Genomic DNA, 17,991 nt, shown 5'->3' on the forward strand with positions numbered 1-17,991 from the left:
CTTCCCAACACCCTCCACCTAACACTCCGGTAAAAAAGAGTTAGGAACAACCACATATCACCAAAGCAACAAACCCAAACTGACTCCTCATCCTCTGATAGCGATTCGGATCCCCAGTTCACAGGCAATATAGCCGAAAGGACCAGATCTCACACTCGAAAGGGCAGAACTATATCTCAACATCACAAACAGTCCCGTAAATCTTCTAGTCAACCTACCAGGCCAAGTTGTGAAAGACATAGCAAACACCCCCGCCGATCGAGACGCAGAACTGTCAAGCAGTCAGACAGCTCTGAAACATCCTCCGGCCTAGAAATGATTTCCAAGATCCCAAAGTCCCGACACCAATTCCCTGTCAGACCAATGCCAAACCCTGATGCACAACAAGCTGCAGACCACCTCTCTATAGATGTCTGTGGTCTTCAAACAACTATTTGATTACTCACGCTATCCGGACAGATGGAAAGGGCAGTTAGATATTATTGGCAGAAAAAGAAAGGGGAGGGGGGAGGTGCGCCCCCAACCCGGGTCAAGACTAAATACGTGACTAGAAAGGAAGAGCCATCTCGGGAGGAAGGATCAATAGAACCGTAGTGTGGCATACAGGATTGGATGGATAAGCAAGGATACGGTTATACTAAACAACCAAACGGCCCGAGCCCTGCTAATAAACCTCCCTATTGTCCCCGGCATGGTATGGGAAGAGGCCGGGACTGGGTAAGAGGAATTGACTGTTTTAATTGTGGGCAGGAAGGACATTGGAATAAAAATTGCCCCTACCGTCAGCATGGAAAAGGAAGAGGAGGAAGAGGAGGGGGGCAAGGGGGGAGAGGAGGATCTTACACTAACTTCTCCCAGAACAACCCCTTTGGTCAATTGTCCCCCGATTGACTATGCAGCTTGATTGTGCAGGGATCCTCCCCGGACGACGAACCCATTCTGAATGAGTGGCAACCCTTTTCGATAGATACGGGAGCCTTCATGTCTTCTGTACAATCAAAGCTTAAACTCCCTGCTTCTACTGAAACACAGGAACTTTCAGGATTCCTGGGACAAATCTCGACATTCCCGGTGTCAGAACTAGTTAAAGTGGGTTACCAAGAAGAATTGGTAGAACATCGATTTGTCATCACTACCAATTTGGACTGTAACTTGATGACTAGAGACCTCCTTTGCAAATTCCAGTTGCATTTGGAGTATGGAGATTATTGTAAAACAGGAAACCCTTAAGCGGCAGTATTATACCACTAGAACCCCTCAGTGGTGGTCTCTGGACCTGCCGCAGGCACCCTATCACGTGACCCTAGCATACGATCCCAGTGGAAAGAATCAGGACCTGCAGAACTTTTATCAGGATCACGAAGGGGAAGTGAAGGGAATTCTATTAAGGGCTAGTGACTGGACTGGAAAGAGAGGCAGATTTTGTGGAAGTGGATAAGAATCTGTGGAAACAGCCCCTAACAATGGCACCGTATATTGCTCGTGAAGTATTAGCCCCTCACCATGCTAAAGATTTGGGAGTTATGGTACGCAAGGCCATAGATGAGGCTGACCCTACCAGCCGGGATGTGCAAATTGTAAAACATGGCCGAACAGTCCAATTTCATGGGGACCCCGAGAAGGTCTGAACAACTCTACAGCATCATACTGGCTCCGGCATACCTGACTATGTGGATCCTCATGTGTGGGCAGAGAACCCCTCCCAAGTGGGTTATACTCCCATTGATCCGATTGAGATCTCAGTGCAGGGCAATCCGACAGAACCCACTGAAATCACAGGCAATCCTGAACTGACTTTTCGGCACTGTACTGCAATTAATCCGGCCTGTTTTCTTACAGAGCCACCCCAAGATGAGGAAGAACCCAGTCATGATTGTTTATGTTTGTTGACGGAAGTACTTCTATTAATCCAGAAGATACACGAATCTCAGGATACGCCATAGTAAACCAGGAGAATCAGGTCTTGGAATCTGCTGCTTTGAAACCGCCTATTCTGCTCAACAAGCTGAACTATTCGCCCTCACCCAAGCCTGTATCTTGGCCAACGATCTCAAAGTCAATATCTATACCGACTCTAGGTATGCCTTTGGGGTGGCGCATGATTTCGGACAATTATGGAAAAATAGGGGATTCCTAACCTCACAGGGGAATGAGATATCTCATAAACAGCTAGTATCTGATTTGTTGCAAGCCCTCATGTTCCCCAAACGCATTGCCATTGTACCAAGAGGCCAAACAGGCCTCTCGTGACCAACAGATGGTAGTGCCCAAAATTATGAGTCAGACTAAAAATCCTGCGAAGGATAAGTTAGCCTCGAAAAAAAAAACAATGCCAACCATCCAAGATGTTATAAAAGCACAGGAGGACGCTCCTGAAAAAGATAAACTGTTGTGGAAATATTATGCATGTACTTATGACAATGTTTCTAAACTCTGGACCACTCCCGCGGAACAGACTTGCATGTCTGACGAGTTGGCCTCATGGGTTACAGAATGTCTGCATTTTGCTACTCATTGTGGAGCAAGGGCAACAAGTGATACGCTTTTGGCTACTTGGTGGCACCCTAGACTCCAGGCGCTCACCCAGAACATCAGTAGTCATTGCCTGATTGGCCAGCAACATATTCCAGGGAAGGGAGTCCCCTGTGATTGGGGTAAAACGCCCCTACCCGAAGGTCCCTTTGAGACATTTCAGTTGAACTACATTGAGTTGCAAAAAGTTCAGTGTTACAGATATGTGTTAGTAATAGTAGATGTGTTTAGCAGATGGATTGAAGCCTACCCTAACCTGGACGATAAGACTCAGACTGTTGTTAAGGTGTTAATGAGGGAAATTGTTCCTAGATACGAGATCTCAGCTAGACTGATGACCACCTATGTTCTTTCTCTGACTCAGGCTCTGCGACTAGTTCACAACCAGGTTCAAGATGCTCACCTTGACCTCCCAGTTTTACCCGAATTGTCCCTCGTGGCACCAGGGAAGTATGGATTCGGAAGGGATTAGAGCCACAATAGGAGGGGCCTTTTTAGGTGTCACTCACTACCCCCACTGCAGCCAAGGTTGAGGGGAAAAGTGCCTGGGTTCACCTGCACCACTGCAAGCTCATCACCATTTAAACAAATTTTGCTGGTTAGTCTAATTCCTGTTTCTGTTCCAGATCTCCTCCTCCCTATAGCTGAACAAGGCAGTTGAAGGAGGATCAGTTTGAACTCTTACCTGTCAGACAGCCAAATACACTGACGGAGACCTGAAGGGAAACGTGAAAACAGAACTCTTTTTATCAGCTAAATAATTGGACTATTTATAAGATGAGACTGTGTCTGTATGCTACTGTCTGCATAATAGTGTTGATATATGACAGTTTTGGTGCACGGGAAGGAAGACAAAGGCGAGAGCTCCATGTAAACACCTTTTTGTATATGTCTTACATTTATGCGGAAAAAGGGCACTTCACTAGATGCTGGGTGTGTTCACATATCCCTATACATTCCAAAGGGGGAATTCCTTTGCGCACCGTTCCCCTGACCCTAACTGAGACTGTTAGATGGATTCAAAGAAACGATATTGGAACAGGTAGCTAACCGCACTGCTGAGGCTCTGGAGGGCATCACAGCTGAAATGGTAGCGATAAGGACCGTAGCATTACAAAACCGAATGGCCCTCGATTACCTGTTAGCTGAGAAAGGGGGAACGTGTGCCCAGATAGGATCTGAATGTTGCACTTACATTCCTGATAGTTCAGAAAACATAACCCACCTTGCCGATCACATAAGGAGGGAGGTGAAAAAGTTATCCACACCAGCAAAAGAACTTAGCAGGTTTGATTGGTTTCTGGGTGGATCTTGGAGATCCTATCTAATACATGGGGCAATTGTTCTCATCATAATAATTACCTGCTGTTTGATTGTTGGTTGCCTTAACCTCTGCTGTAAAGCAATGACAAGGTTAGCAGACCCTCTTGTGGTCAAGGGTTCCCGGGTTATGATCCAACAAACTAGAGAACTACTCAACAATACAATACTCATAGAATGATCCTAAATGTTATCATAGAATGATAAAAGGGAGGATGTGGATATCTGAACGGAATATATGGAATTAAGGACAGTAAAGTAAACGGGATATATGAAGATGTATAAGCCATGGAAGAATAGCTGGGAGAATGTCAGATTGCAAATAGTGCAACATCAGCATAGCTAACAGTCTGTCTCAAGGTTTCAAGTCACTAATCCTGCCAATAATATATAATTGTAACATGAAATACATCTGCAGAATTGCAAGGTCTCAGTAAATAGTCACACCATTAGATTGAAACATTTAGAGGCAATACTTGAGCTTTCAAGAAGAACATCTCATATAGATTGACTAATGAGTGGCTGAGTTAGACTGTCAATCCATTTGTATTTTGTTATCTGATTTCAAAACTGTATAACTTAACGCTTTACGATGTAACTTCACCTATCCGTAGGGAGTGTGTACGCTCTATCCAGAGAGTATATCTTCTGTCTGATAGGTCTTACTGGCCGGTAATAAAGACTGCTTTGTTCAAAGCACAAGAGGTATTCGACTCAGTAATTTTACTGAACCAGATTGAAGTAAAAGAATCCAGGAATTAACATTAGCATAACATCAATCTTTGGCAATATGTTGAGCCCCAATTCTCTTTCACCATGATGGAACAACTGAGGTACCAATGAGATCAGCAATATCCTCCACATATTTCATACTTTTTTTAGGCTCTGGCCCACCTTTACAACTATAGTCTCACCAACCTTCAGTGTCTGCTTACCATTGGCTCCACGATAATACTTCACAAGGAGGGGGTGAGCAGATGACATTCATAGAATGATACAGCACAGAGGAAGGCCGTTTGGCCCAGTGGTATAATGGGCCAACTCTTTGGTACAGTTATCTAATTAATCCATGCCCCTGCTCGATCTCCATAGCCCTGTAAATGGTTTCCTTTCAAGCATTTATGCAATTTCCTTTTGAATGTTACTATCGAATCTGCTTCTTTCATCCTTCCATGCAGTGTATTCCAGGTCACAACAACTCGCAGTGTAAAAAAAAAAGTATCTGAATGTCTCCTCTGGCTCTTTTGCCGATCAGCTTAAATCTGCCTCATCTGGTTACTGACCCTTCTGCCACTGTAAACAGTTTCTCCATTATTCCAGCATGGTTCCATTAATTCTCACAAAAGCCTCCATCTTCTGTGCATTCCTTTAGCGATCTCTTCAGCCAACCCACTGAGTTCCAGAAACCACCTCTCTACACGAAAGCAAAAGTCTTTGAACTAAATACACAAGCTTTTGCCATGCGCCTAGCACTTTTCAAATCTGTCTCCATGAAGATCTAGTCAGCACACCCACATCTGAAAGCACACTGACCTTCCCTTAGCTTAGCTTTCAATCCAAGTGATCCTGCAATATTTTCAGAGCAAACAGATTAACCACAAAAAGTTTTCCCTCTATTATTCACTCCATATCTGGTGCAACTCAAGTACCTCTGAAGAGTTCCTGAAACCACATATCAGACAAGCAAGATACTTTCCCCCTTGCATTCCCCCATCCTTGCCCACCAGTTTTTAAATCCTTCGATCTTCCCAGTTTTCTTTTGTTATTTGTACGTGCGACATATTGTTACCTCTTTCATTTCCATTGTTTACTTCAAAGAACTACTTCCCTCAACTTAATTTTACATTTTCAATACCTTTGTTTTGCTTATTACTTTTTTCCCCCATGCTTATCCATTTTATCATCTGTACTTTTGTTTCAGCAACTTCCTCTAGCAGGCAAAGAGAAAGGGAAAGCAAGTGGCTAAGTATCAGCTTACTGTTTCTACTACCAACACCTCCTTGTAGGCATTCTTATAACATTCCTGCATTTTCTTCAAAAATTAGCAAGTGAGACAACTTGCTTGCCTATTAAACCATGACCTGATGCACGTTTGCTTGGTCCATTAATGCATTGAGATTCGCGTTCATAACCATTCTCTACTCAATTTTCCTGGCAATTTAACCACATTTCCACCACAGGTTGATGAATATGTTAAGATCATTGAATAAAATCTCTATATAAAAGGATGCAAGCAATCCCCAGGTTCACAAGGGCTACTTCACAAATTCTAACAACAAATCTTTGTGCCATGTGTTAAAATAGTAATGAAAAAAGGCTATTCAGCTCGTTACATAAGAATTCAATATGTTCTCAACTTTGTTTCAAATAAAATAGCCTAATTGGCACCGCCAAACCAAATCCTGTATCATTCCATTACTTCTCTTATCCGTCCATTTCCTAAAAATTCTTCACTCATTGAATATATTGTCAAATGTAACTTACAAACACTTTTGTGGGCAATGTAGACAACATTCAGACATCTCATTTTTGCAAAAATGCTACTGTGGCTTCCAGATGATTAAGCATTCCTCTAGATTTATCATTTCAGTTTGACTGCCAGTATTATGCTTTTAATAAGAGCTAATCTTAAGTGCCCATCTTTGGCGGTATCACAGAATGACTCCTTTAATCACGGTTTTCAAATACATTCCTTAGATTGCCTACCTTCAAGGTGTCAATTTTCCCTTTAACTTGTTCATTCTTGGCCAAGGCTCTCTCCAAGCATTCTTTGGTATAAAGCTGAGGATTTCGACCTTGATCAATGTACCTGTGTTTAAAATGAATAATTTGAGTTAAGAGTACATACTGTGTGTGTAATTTTTCAAAATATTCCGTAGTAATGTACGAGAGTCATTAGCAGAGTACCAAGATACTGGAACTTCAACACTGGTAAGAAATTGCAGTTATAATTACTAGTCTCCAATGACGAGGACATTTCTAACCATTTTCTTGTATCCCTTTTCACCAAATGCCCCACCCACTTTCAACTCCATTTCCTTCTGAGCTCACCCTGTAAAATCCACACCCCCCCCACAATCCCTTACTGCCTAACCTTGGGCCCTCCATTTGCCACGATACCTCTGCTGCTGATGATCTAAACCAATTTAACATTCAACAGTATAACCACTGCCGAATCCCCCACCAGCAACATCCTGGGGATCACCAACGACCAGAAACTGAACTGGATAAATACAATGGCTATAAGAGCAGGACAGAGGTTGGGTATTCTGCGGCAAGTGTCACACCTCCTCACTCCCCAAAGCCTGAGTGCAGCTCCAACACCATCCAGGATAAAGCAGCCCACTTGATTGGCACCCAACCACCACCTTAAAACATTCACTCCTTCCACCACTGGCACACCATGGCTGCAGTATGCACCATCTACAAGATGCACTGCAGCAACTCGCCAAGACTTCTTCGACAGCACCTCCCAAAGTCACAACCTCTAGCACCTAGAAAGACAAGGGCAGCAAGGGGAACCTCCAAGTTCCATACCATCCTGACTTGGAAATATATCGCCCTACCTTCATAGTCGCTGGGGCAAAATCCTGGAACTCCCTCCCCAATAGAACTCTGGGAGTACCATCACCATATGGACTGCAGCAGTTCAAGGCAGTGGCTCACCACCACTTTCCCCAAGGGCAATAAATGCAGCCCATACCAGTGGTGCCCACAGCCCATTTTTTTTTATTTTAAAATTTAAGTTTTTAAAAAATTGTTCTCTGACTTTGCTGCCCTTGTCCCCCATCAAAACCTTCACTCTCTCCCATCCCAATCATCTGGTGCAAGTCACATCTTCGCTCCCACAAGTTCAAGGGGCACAAACATGAATGTAGGTGGCATGCAAATTTCTAAGCAATCCATCCCCAAAGCTGGCTGGAACACATCCAGCTCTACCGAGCCTCACTTTCATCTGCCAACACTATTTATTACTCTAGGATCATCCAGGAGAGCAAAGTTAACGTCTGGCTTCTTCACTTTCAACTGCTTCCTTAAACACCTCTTTTCTGTCCCCTCCAAGTGCAAGCAGCTAATAGATTTCTCACAGCAAGAGAGAGACCACCCATTCAGTTACCCCTGCTGCTTCTTCTCTCACCCCTGGCTACCAAGCCAATTCAGCCCCACCTCAACCTAGTCCTGAAACTGTCTTTCCCGCTCATCTTCATCTACATCTTTCCCCATGGTAAAATCAACAACAGGCATGGCATCAGCTTCCAAATGTACTCTGATGACACCCAGCTCTCCTCCTCCTCAAACATCTCTCTCAACTGCTCTACTGTCTTTATGCTATCTGACTGCTTGTCAGACATCCAGTTTTGGATAAGCCACAAATTTCCTTCAGCTAAACATTGGGAAGACCCAAGCAAAGGCACTTTGTCCCTTGGCACAGAGTCCACCCCTCACACTAGCCACTGCCTCAGACTGAACTGTTCACAACCAGAGTATTCAATTTAACCCCAAGCAGAGCTTCCAACCCCATACCTTCACCACCAGAAAGACCACTTACTTCGACTTCCAACATCACATCTCCAACCCTACCTCAATTCATCTACCACTGAAACCCTCCCCATGCCTTTGTCAGCTCCACATTCATGACTCATTGGTTTCCTTGGTCAAGTAAAAAGGTACAAATGACATTAACACTGGAATTCAAGGAAACACATTGCACAGCTGCATCCATTGTTGAAAGATGCATTTACAAAAGTTATGAGCAAGGATGTGAAGTTATTGGATTTAGTACAATTCTATAAAAAAAAAAGGTAGAATGTAAAATGGTTAGCTGAAAATTAATGCTGGATTTCCCCCCACCATCCCATTCAAAGTAATATTTTTACATGTTGATCCTATTTGCACAAGTTTTCAATTAAATTCTTGCTTCTACATTGACAATGATTTCATGCTATCTTGCTAATAAATGTCATAGCACTACCAAATTAATATTTTACATAATCCAGGGATCAATCACTTTTGGATGAGTAGATACAAGAGCACAATTTATCATACCGGACAGTACCATAAGTCTGCAATCAGGAGCGCCATACGATTAATCGAAACTACAGTATTCAATTGAACTAGATTTCTTTCAAAGTTAATAAACTAACTAATCTATGATGCTCAATCAAGAGTATGATGCTAACAATTTATAAGCATCAATAGTTAATGTACAACTTGATTGGTACTTCCCAGTTTTCTTACATTTGGCTGATTATGTTTCACACGTCCACACACTGTCTCAAGTCGAAAGCACTCAGGAGTAATCTGGTAGTGAGGTGAGTTGGGAACAGAGTGATGGTAAAGACTTCTAAAATGTGAAATTGGAGAGAGTGGGAATTAGGTACAGAGGGAGAAGGAAGTGCCAGGGAGAATAGTTATTATACAATATAAACTTGAATACAAACTAAATAAACCTAATAATGGCAATGCAGGAAGGGTGTGTGACACGTCATTCTTGCAAAATGTGAGAATTGAGCACACCGGGCAATCAGGTATATGCAAAGTGCCTCTAACTCACATTTCTCAAGCTCAAAATCTCAGATTGTGAAATGGAGGTAGAGACAATGCCACACAATAGGGTGAGAGTGCAGTTTCTGTACTGAGAGTTTGAGAGAGTACTGACACCAATGAAAGCTAGGTTGCAGATAGTGGAGGAGAAAAGATGGTGACTTAGGGGCAGGGAAAGGCAGAAAGAAACTGTTAGGAGTGCCCAGAGAAACTAATACTCTCAGATTTGAAGCTCGAGCATCCTGTGGGAAAAGTGTGGACGCTGGACAGGACCATCAAATAAATAGCAATGGCACCGACAAACGAGTTGGCTCATTGATGGGAGAAGATTGGCAACACGTGCTCGAAATGCAGCAGTGATAGGAGTCAATAATTAAGAGGGGATGACATGATTTTTGCAGTCTAGACCGACAGTTCCAGGAGCTAAAGGGACATATTGAATAGACTGGAAAACATTGCGCAATGAGAGGGAAACATCAATTATCGTGGTCTATGCGAGAGCTAACTAAGCAGATAAAGATAGGCCTATAGGCCCGCAAAATGAATTGAGATTAGGAAACAAGCTTAGAAGCAGGAGTTCACAGGTGATAAACTTCAGAATTACTCCCCAAACCACGTCTAAAATAGGGAAGGACAGGAAGGTCAAGGAAATCAATGCATGGCTAAAACAGTAGCGTCAGGATAAGGGATTCCACTTTGTTGGGCATTAGCAACAGTTCTGGAACAGATAGAGCTATATCTGAACAGGAAGAGTGTTAATGTACTGGCAAAACAGTTAATCAAGAGATGACAAAGTTTTTAAACTGAGGGGGATGGGGAAATAAAAACAACCAGTGGCAGATGGAATTCAATGTCAGTAAATGTGAGATGATACAATTTAGTTAAAAGAAAATAACTAATTATATCCTGAATGGGAGTAATCACGTGCTGTGGATTTGAAGGGGTACAGGTTCACAAAACATTAAATGCTAATGTAATTCTAAGCTTTATCGCTAGAGCATAGAATATAAAAGTCAAGAGGTAATGATTAGCCTATATAAAATCTTAAAACCTCAGTTAGTTAGAGTACAGTGCACAGTATTGGGCTCCACCCAATAGGAAGAATGCTGAGCCTTCAGAGAGAGAGAGTGTGTAACACAGATTCACTAAGATGTTGCCTAGTATGAGGAAATACAAATAAGAAAAATACTTGAAATATTGAGGCTTTTTAAAAATTAATCACAATGCAGATTTGAAGTTTTTTTTTCAAATTATGAAAGGATAAAACAGGGTAGATACAAGCATACTGTTTCCAGTAGTTGAGGGGCAAGATACAAGATTAAGCATTAAAGATTAGAACATACGTCAGGAGAAACTTCAGAGTTGTGAAGCTGTGCAATTCATTTCCTAGGTTAGTGATTGAGGCAGAAACTATATGTCAATATTCAAGTTTATATTGGATAGGTGGATGAAGGAAAAGGAGTTGAAGGGATATGGGAACAAAGGTGGTAAATGTGATTAGAACTATTTGCTCATATGGAGAGCTATTGCTGACATGGACTGGTTGGGCCAAATGGCCTGCTTCCATGTTGTAACGTCCATGTATTTCTAGAATATGGTCTGCAGTAATCAGTATAATAAACTGATCTTAAATGGAACTCCCACATCTACTTTGTTAAAGCTGTTCCAAGAAACCTGGCTCCTTCTTTTGTGTCAAAGGCTTGTTTTCTCAACAACTAAACTATTCATAAATGTTATGGACACAAACTAGGCAGACACTCCAGTACAGTACTAAGGGAGTGCTGCATCATCAGAGGTACTGTACTTCAGATGAGACATTAAACGGAGGTCCCATTTACTGGTTTTGGTGATCCAGGTGAACATTAAAGATCTCTATGAACTACAAAAGCAGGAAGTTTTACCACTGTTGTTTCCAACACCTTGCCATCAACAAATGCCCCTAAAAAGACATTGGTCATTCATTTTGTTGTGTGTTGGCGGGCCCACTGATTTTTCTGGGGTCCGCAGGCCCTTCCGAGGCCCGCCCGCCACAAGGAAGACGCTGGGATGGAGCGTTCCGGCAGTACTGTGAAATATTCTGCCCAGGTCCGGTGCTCAACCGGCCGAAGGGACTCCGGGGCCAGCACTGAACCGGCCAAAGGGATTCCGGGGCCGGCATTGGACCGGCCGAAGGGACTCAACTTTTAAACTTCTTTTAAAAAAAAAAGTAAAAGTTTTCCCGAATTGTTTATCAACTTGGAGAATTTTTTTTCTATAACTTTTATTCAACACTTAATCTATTTATTAAACCTTCAATCAACCCGTGTAATTTTTTTTTTTTAAATAATCTGGAAATACTTTTAAACTTTTAAAACAACTTGGAAACCTTTGGGGAAATTTTAAACTTTGGAAGAAACTTCCCAAAACATCCCTGGGAACCCCAGCGGACAGCTGACCTTCCCAATGCCTGCCCCCCAACCAAGCCTGGGGCCATCTACCATCAATAGTGCTACTCAGCACCGAGCTTGTGGCCAACATAGGCAATTAGGCTTATACAGCAGTGCCTGGTCTCCAGTCGTCTTGGACCCCCTTGCCACTGGACCAAGACCTTGCTCAGCTAAGCCTGTGTGGTTGCCGGTGTGTAGCAGCCACCCCACGTTAAAAGCACTCACGCACAGGCATCTTCCACTTCACTAATATGAAGTTTGGAACCTGGATCATCAGGACCCTCATGGACAATTGCAACAGCAACAGGCCGGATCGCCGGGAACTTAGACGTTTTGACAGTGACATTGCCGCCCTAAGCGAGACCCAGCGGACAGGGGAAGACCAGTTCAAGGAACAAAGTGGAGGTTACTCCTTTTTCTGGAAAGGAAAACCAGAGGAAGAATGCCGCCTACATGGAGTCGGCTTCGCCATCAAAAATGAACTGGTCAACCGCCTCAGACTCCCCCTGCGGGGTTAAAGACTGCCTCATGACTCTTCGCCTTACCCTATCCCGGAACCAATGCGCCAGTCATCAGTGCGTACACCCAAACACTCGATGCAACGGATGAGGCTAAAGAGGGTTTTTATTCCAACTTGAGACATCCTTGTCCCGTGTCCCCATGGGCGACAAATTGATCCTCCTAGGTGACTTTAATGCCAGGGTCGGCAAAGACACAGCTCTCAGGTGGGGCGTGATTGGCAGAGAGGGGGTAGGGAAAGCCAACTCTAGCGGTACCCTACTCCTGACAAAATGTCTACAACACAAACTCATCACCAACACCTGTTCCGCCAAAGGGACAAATACAAGGCACTGCGGCAACACCCTCGCTCCGAACACTGGCACCTGCTTGACTAAGTCGTCGTCCGAACCAGGGATCACAAGGATGTGTGCATCACCTGCGCCATGACAGGAGCTGACAACTGCTGGACGGACCATCGCCTAATCCGATCCATCATCAATATAAACATAGCCCCAAAGCAGCGGGGACAGCAGAAGCAGTGCTTCAAAAAACTTAATGCCGAGGACACTTAAAGACCCAGCTAAGAGAGCCCAATACAGTCAGCGCCTCACAGCTAATCTGGCGTGCCTTGATGACCCCGAGATGCTGAATGCCCACAGCACTTTGTCTGCCCTCCAGGTCTCCATAATCAGTGTCTGTGAAAAGACACTTGGTTACTCAACCAGAAAACACCAGGACTGGTTTGATGAAAATGATCAGGAGATCCAAGAACTAATAGATTGTAAGCGCAGAACATTTGAGCCTCAAGCAACAACCCAACTTGGGAGCTGCAAAGCAAAGTTACAAATGGCTCAAGGCCAAGGCTAAGGCTAAAATCCGGGACCTAAAGAACAAGTGGTGGATGGAGAAAGCACGAGATACAACAACTGGCCGACAGCCACGATATGCGAGGATTCTTCATTGCAGTCCAAGGTCACCTACGGTCCAAACTCCCAAGGCCCCACCCCATTTCTGGCCAAAAACAGGGAAACACTCAATGACACCGAGGCCGTCAGGGCCTGCTGGAAGGAGCACTTTGAAGATCTCCTCAAATCGAGACTCTGCCTTTGACTCGAGTGTTCTCGACTCCATCCCTCAGCATGCGACCCGCCACCACCTCAATGAAACTCCAACGCTGCACGAGGTAGGCAAAGCCATAAAACACAGCTCAAGAACAAGGAGGCTATGGGTGCGGATGGAATTCCTGCTGAGGCGCTAAAGTATGGCTGAGAGGTGCTGATACATGACCTCATCTCTCTCATTTGGAGGGAGGAGAGCATGCCGGGAGATCTGAGAGATGCAGTGATCGTGACCATCTTTAAAAAAGGGGGACAAGTCCGACTGCGGTAACTACAGAGGAATCTCCCTGCTATCAGCCACTGGGAAGGTTGTCGTTAGAGTTCTCCTCAACTGTCTTCTCCCTGTGGCCGAGGAGCTCCTCCCGGTATCACAGTGCGGATTTCATCCCTTACCACAACGTACATGATCTTTGCAGCGCGACAGCTGCAAGAAAAATGCAGGGAACAGCGCCAGCCCTTATACATGGTCTTTTTCAATCTTATAAAAGGCCTTTGACACTGTCAACCCTGAGGGCTTATGGAGCGTCCTCCGTTTTGGATGCCCCAAAAGTTTGTCAACATCCTTCGCCTGCTCCACGATGACATGCAGACCAGTGATCCTTACTAGCGGTTCCATTACAGACCCAATCCATGTCTGGACCGGGGTCAAACAGGGCTGCGTCATCGCTCCAACCCTCCTCAATCTTCCTCACTGCCATGCTCCACCTCAGTCAACAAGCTCTCCGCTGGAGTGGAACTAAACTACAGAACCAGTGGGAAGCAATTTAACCTACGCCACCTCCAGGCCAGGTCCAAGATCACCCCAACCTCTGTCGTTGAGCTGCAGTACGTGGACAACACCTGCGTCTGCGCACATTCCGAGGCTGAACTCCAGGATATAGTCGATGTATTCACCGAGGCATATGAAAGCATGGGCCTTATGCTTAACATCTGTAAGACAAAGGTCCTCCACCAGCCTGTCCTCGCCAGACAGCACTGCCCCAGTCAAGATTCATGGCGCAGCCCTCGACAACGTGGGCCACTTCCCATACCTCGGGAGCCTTTTATCAACAAAGGCAGACATTGATGCGAAGATTCAGCATCACCTCCATTGCACCAGTGCAGCCTTCGGCCGCCTGAGGAAAAGAGTGTTCGAAGACCAGGCCCTCAAATCTACCACCAAGCTCATGGTCTACAGGGCTATAGTAATACACATCCTCTTGTATGGCTCAGAGACATGGACCATGTACAGTAGACACCTCAAGTTGCTGGAGATATACAAACGACGATGTCTCCGCAAGATCCTGCAAATCCCCTGGGAGACGCACCAACATTAGCGTCCCCAGCTTGATCAGCTCCGCTGGGCAGACCACATAGTTCGCATGCCAGATACAAGACTCCCAAAGCAAGCGCTCTACTCGGAACTCCTTCACAGCAAACGAGCCAAAGATGGGCAGAGGAAACGTTGCAAGGACACCTTCAAAGCCTCCCTGATAAAAGTGCAACATCCCCATCGATACCTGGGAGTCCCTGGCCAAAGACCACCCCAAGTGGAGGAAGTGCATCCGGGAAGGTGCTGAGCACATCGAGTCTCATCACTGAGAGCATGCAGAAATCAAGCGCAGGAAGCAGAAAGAACATGCGACAAACCTGTCCCACCCTCCCTTACCCTCAACAACTATCTGTCCCACCTGTGACAGGGACTGTGGCTCTCGTATTCAACTGTTCAGCCATCTAAGGACTCATTTTAAGAGTGGAAGCAAGTCTTCCTCGATTCTGAGGGACTGCCTATGATGATGATGACACTCTGGAATGAAGATGATCTTTGATTGTGGATTTACACCCACTTTGTACCAACGCTACAGTTCAGGCATAAATTCAGTCTAAAAATATTTAATATAATTTTATAACTGTTAAAAATACTTCAATAGCTTTCACTTGTGTTTCAATGAAGGATCAGACATTCCAGGTCCCAAACTACATATTGAAGGGTGGAAGATGCCAGTGTGTGAATTGATTTTTTTTTTTTTTAAAAACACCACCACACAGGCTTGACAGAGCTAGGTCTTGGTCCAGTGGCAAGGATTAACCAAGACAACTGGAGACCAGCTCTGTTGTGCTGTGATCAATAAAACTAGTTGTGTGTCACAGTTTGAGACAAAAAACAACAAATTCTAAACCACAATTAATACTTACTCAAATACTTCCAGTGGTACATTAATATCATGCAGCTGCTGTCGGCATTTGTCAACATCTTGTAGCCCCGTAATCATAGAATTTCTGGAGGTTAAAAGAAAGTTGTGCTTTTATTGACAGATCATATTTAATCAAAAAAGTTATTTCAGAAGTCTTTTGAGGGAAACCATATTGATTGCTTGATCAGTCTGATAGGTTAGTCTAACCTAACAATTTGAAAACTAAGATTATTCATGAAGATTTGGTGTGGAATATGCTGATTTTTTAAATAAAATGTTTAGAAGTTGCTGTACTTGCACGATAGATGCGGACTAAACTCGCTCTTCATTTCAGTCTAAGTACTTTTTTTTTAAATAAAGTGGTAAGTGTTCATTACTGCCAAACAACCTCTATAGCACTGAAAAATTAATTTTAAGCATGGAGTCTCATTCCTTCAGGTTTTAATTTTTGTTGGGAGATTTTTTTAAATAAATATAAACGGTTGAAATGATATATTTCTTTAAACTTTTCCCTTTCACTCTCAATTCAGTCTTCCTTTCCCTCCCTTTAGGTACCAGATTTCACATTGATTTCAACCACTAATTTACACTTCCTTCTTAGTCCATGCACTGTTAATTTCACAATCTTTCAATCTACTGTCAGCTGTGGCTCAGTCCCCACTTGAACACAAAAATCTCAGCTGACACTCCAGTGCAGTGCTAAGGGAGTGCTGCACTGTCAAGAGTTGCCATAGTTCAGATGAGACATTAAACCAAGGCCCCATCTGCTCTCTCAGGTGGACGTAAAAGATCCCATGGCACTATTTCGAAGAAGAGCAGGAGAGTTATCCCCGGTGTCTTGACCAATATTTATCCCTCAATTAATGTAACAAAAACAGATTATTGGGTTATTGCATTGCTGTTTGTGGGAGTTTGCTGTGCGCAAGTTGGCTGTCGCGTTTCTCACATTACAACAGTGACCACACTCCAAAAGTGTGGAGTAAAGCGCATTGAGACATCCGGTGATCGTGAAAGGCACCATGTAAATGCAAGATTTCTTCTTTCTAATTGTTAAAGAGATACAAAGTTGCTGGCCTTGTTCACTCCGGTCCCAGGTGCCCCATTTCCCTTATTATCAGCTTGCACTTTCAGCAACTTAGTGGTCAAAATATCACCACAATTTAAACAGGAGAGAGCAAGTCTGACTGCTCATTGCCCTCCGGCAGCAATTTATGGCCCAATATTTTTTTTAAAGTGTGCAATCACAGACTTTTCTATATAAATGCAGTTTTTTTTCCTAAGCTCCAAAACATTTCCTGTTTTTTTTTCTTTGATTATTTAAGGGAAAGCTAGATAAGTACACAAGAAAGGAATAGAAGGATATGCTGATAAGGTTAGATGGAGGGGTGGGAGGAGGCTCGTGTGGAGCATAAACACCAGTATATACCATTTGGGCCACTTCAGTGCTGTAAATTATATGTAATTCTATGTAACACTAAATTTAAAAACAAACATTCTTCAAAAGCCTATCACATGGATATTTAATAGTGTAATTATGCCAGTTAAAAAGAAACTGTTAGTCCAGTTCCATGGAATGCAATTGTCTTAACTACCCCACCCCCATCATCATCATCCCCATCCCATCATCACCACCTCCCTCCCTCCGCCCCTCATTTCTCCCCCCAATCATCATTTCACTCCCATCCCCTCCTCACTACACACATCCCACCCTCTAAGCTTACAGTTTCTGGTTGAGGCCCGCCTGGCTGCTAGGTTGGAAGTCGCTGACGATGATGCCGAGCTGGCGAATGTTCTCGATGAATTTCTCCAGATGTTCCTCCAGGTTGTCGAACTTCTCCGCCATGGCACGAGCGGACGCGTTTCAAAAACAACTGGACCGGAGAGCACGAGCAGGAGCCGCCCGCGCACCGCTTCACGCCGCCATGTTGGGCAAGTGGAGCTTTATTGCCGTCGGCAATTCCGATCGTGCGGTGGCTCCTGGGATACTGGAGGACTGACTTCTGCTTGCTCCAGCTTTACTAAGGCCGCACTGTGTGTGTTGGCGGCTCGCTTTGTACCAGGCTCCTTGCAGCTGCAAATCGAAGTATAAAAGTGCTAATAAATCCAACATGGTCCTTAGTTTGGCTCACAAACAAAAGCTGTTGAGTCCAGAGCTGTCACGGATTGGGGTTTAAAGGTGTAAACGTGGGTGTCTCCCCTCTGAGGTGCATCACCACTCACCTCCTTGTTGAAGTACCTGCCTTATTCTGGTGTAGGCTTGGGGATGGTCTGGAGTCTCCAGGAATTGAAGGTTAACCTCCTGGGCACTTCTGCAAGCAACCCAAAAGAAAAATCATAGAGGCATTATAAAAGAGCTTTTTTGCATATTCTTTGAAC

At 44.2% G+C, this 17,991-nt stretch overlaps 1 protein-coding gene across 1 annotated transcript in view; it reads right to left on the bottom strand.

Moving 5' to 3' along the window:
- The window catches only part of med10 (mediator complex subunit 10), a 34,274-nt gene extending 16,700 nt beyond the window's left edge, over positions 1–17,574 (bottom strand). The window contains exons 1-3 of the mRNA XM_070880771.1: positions 17,337–17,574; positions 15,617–15,700; positions 6,559–6,661 (exon numbers count right to left, since the gene is read on the bottom strand). Coding sequence (XP_070736872.1) covers positions 6,559–6,661; positions 15,617–15,700; positions 17,337–17,458 — 309 coding nt within the window. The 5' untranslated portion in view covers positions 17,459–17,574. The remainder of the gene's footprint in view (positions 1–6,558; positions 6,662–15,616; positions 15,701–17,336) is intronic.
- Between the last annotated feature and the right edge of the window lie 417 nt (positions 17,575–17,991).

This window comes from Pristiophorus japonicus, chromosome 5 (assembly GCF_044704955.1).
Source record: "Pristiophorus japonicus isolate sPriJap1 chromosome 5, sPriJap1.hap1, whole genome shotgun sequence".
NCBI lineage: Eukaryota > Metazoa > Chordata > Chondrichthyes > Pristiophoridae > Pristiophorus > Pristiophorus japonicus.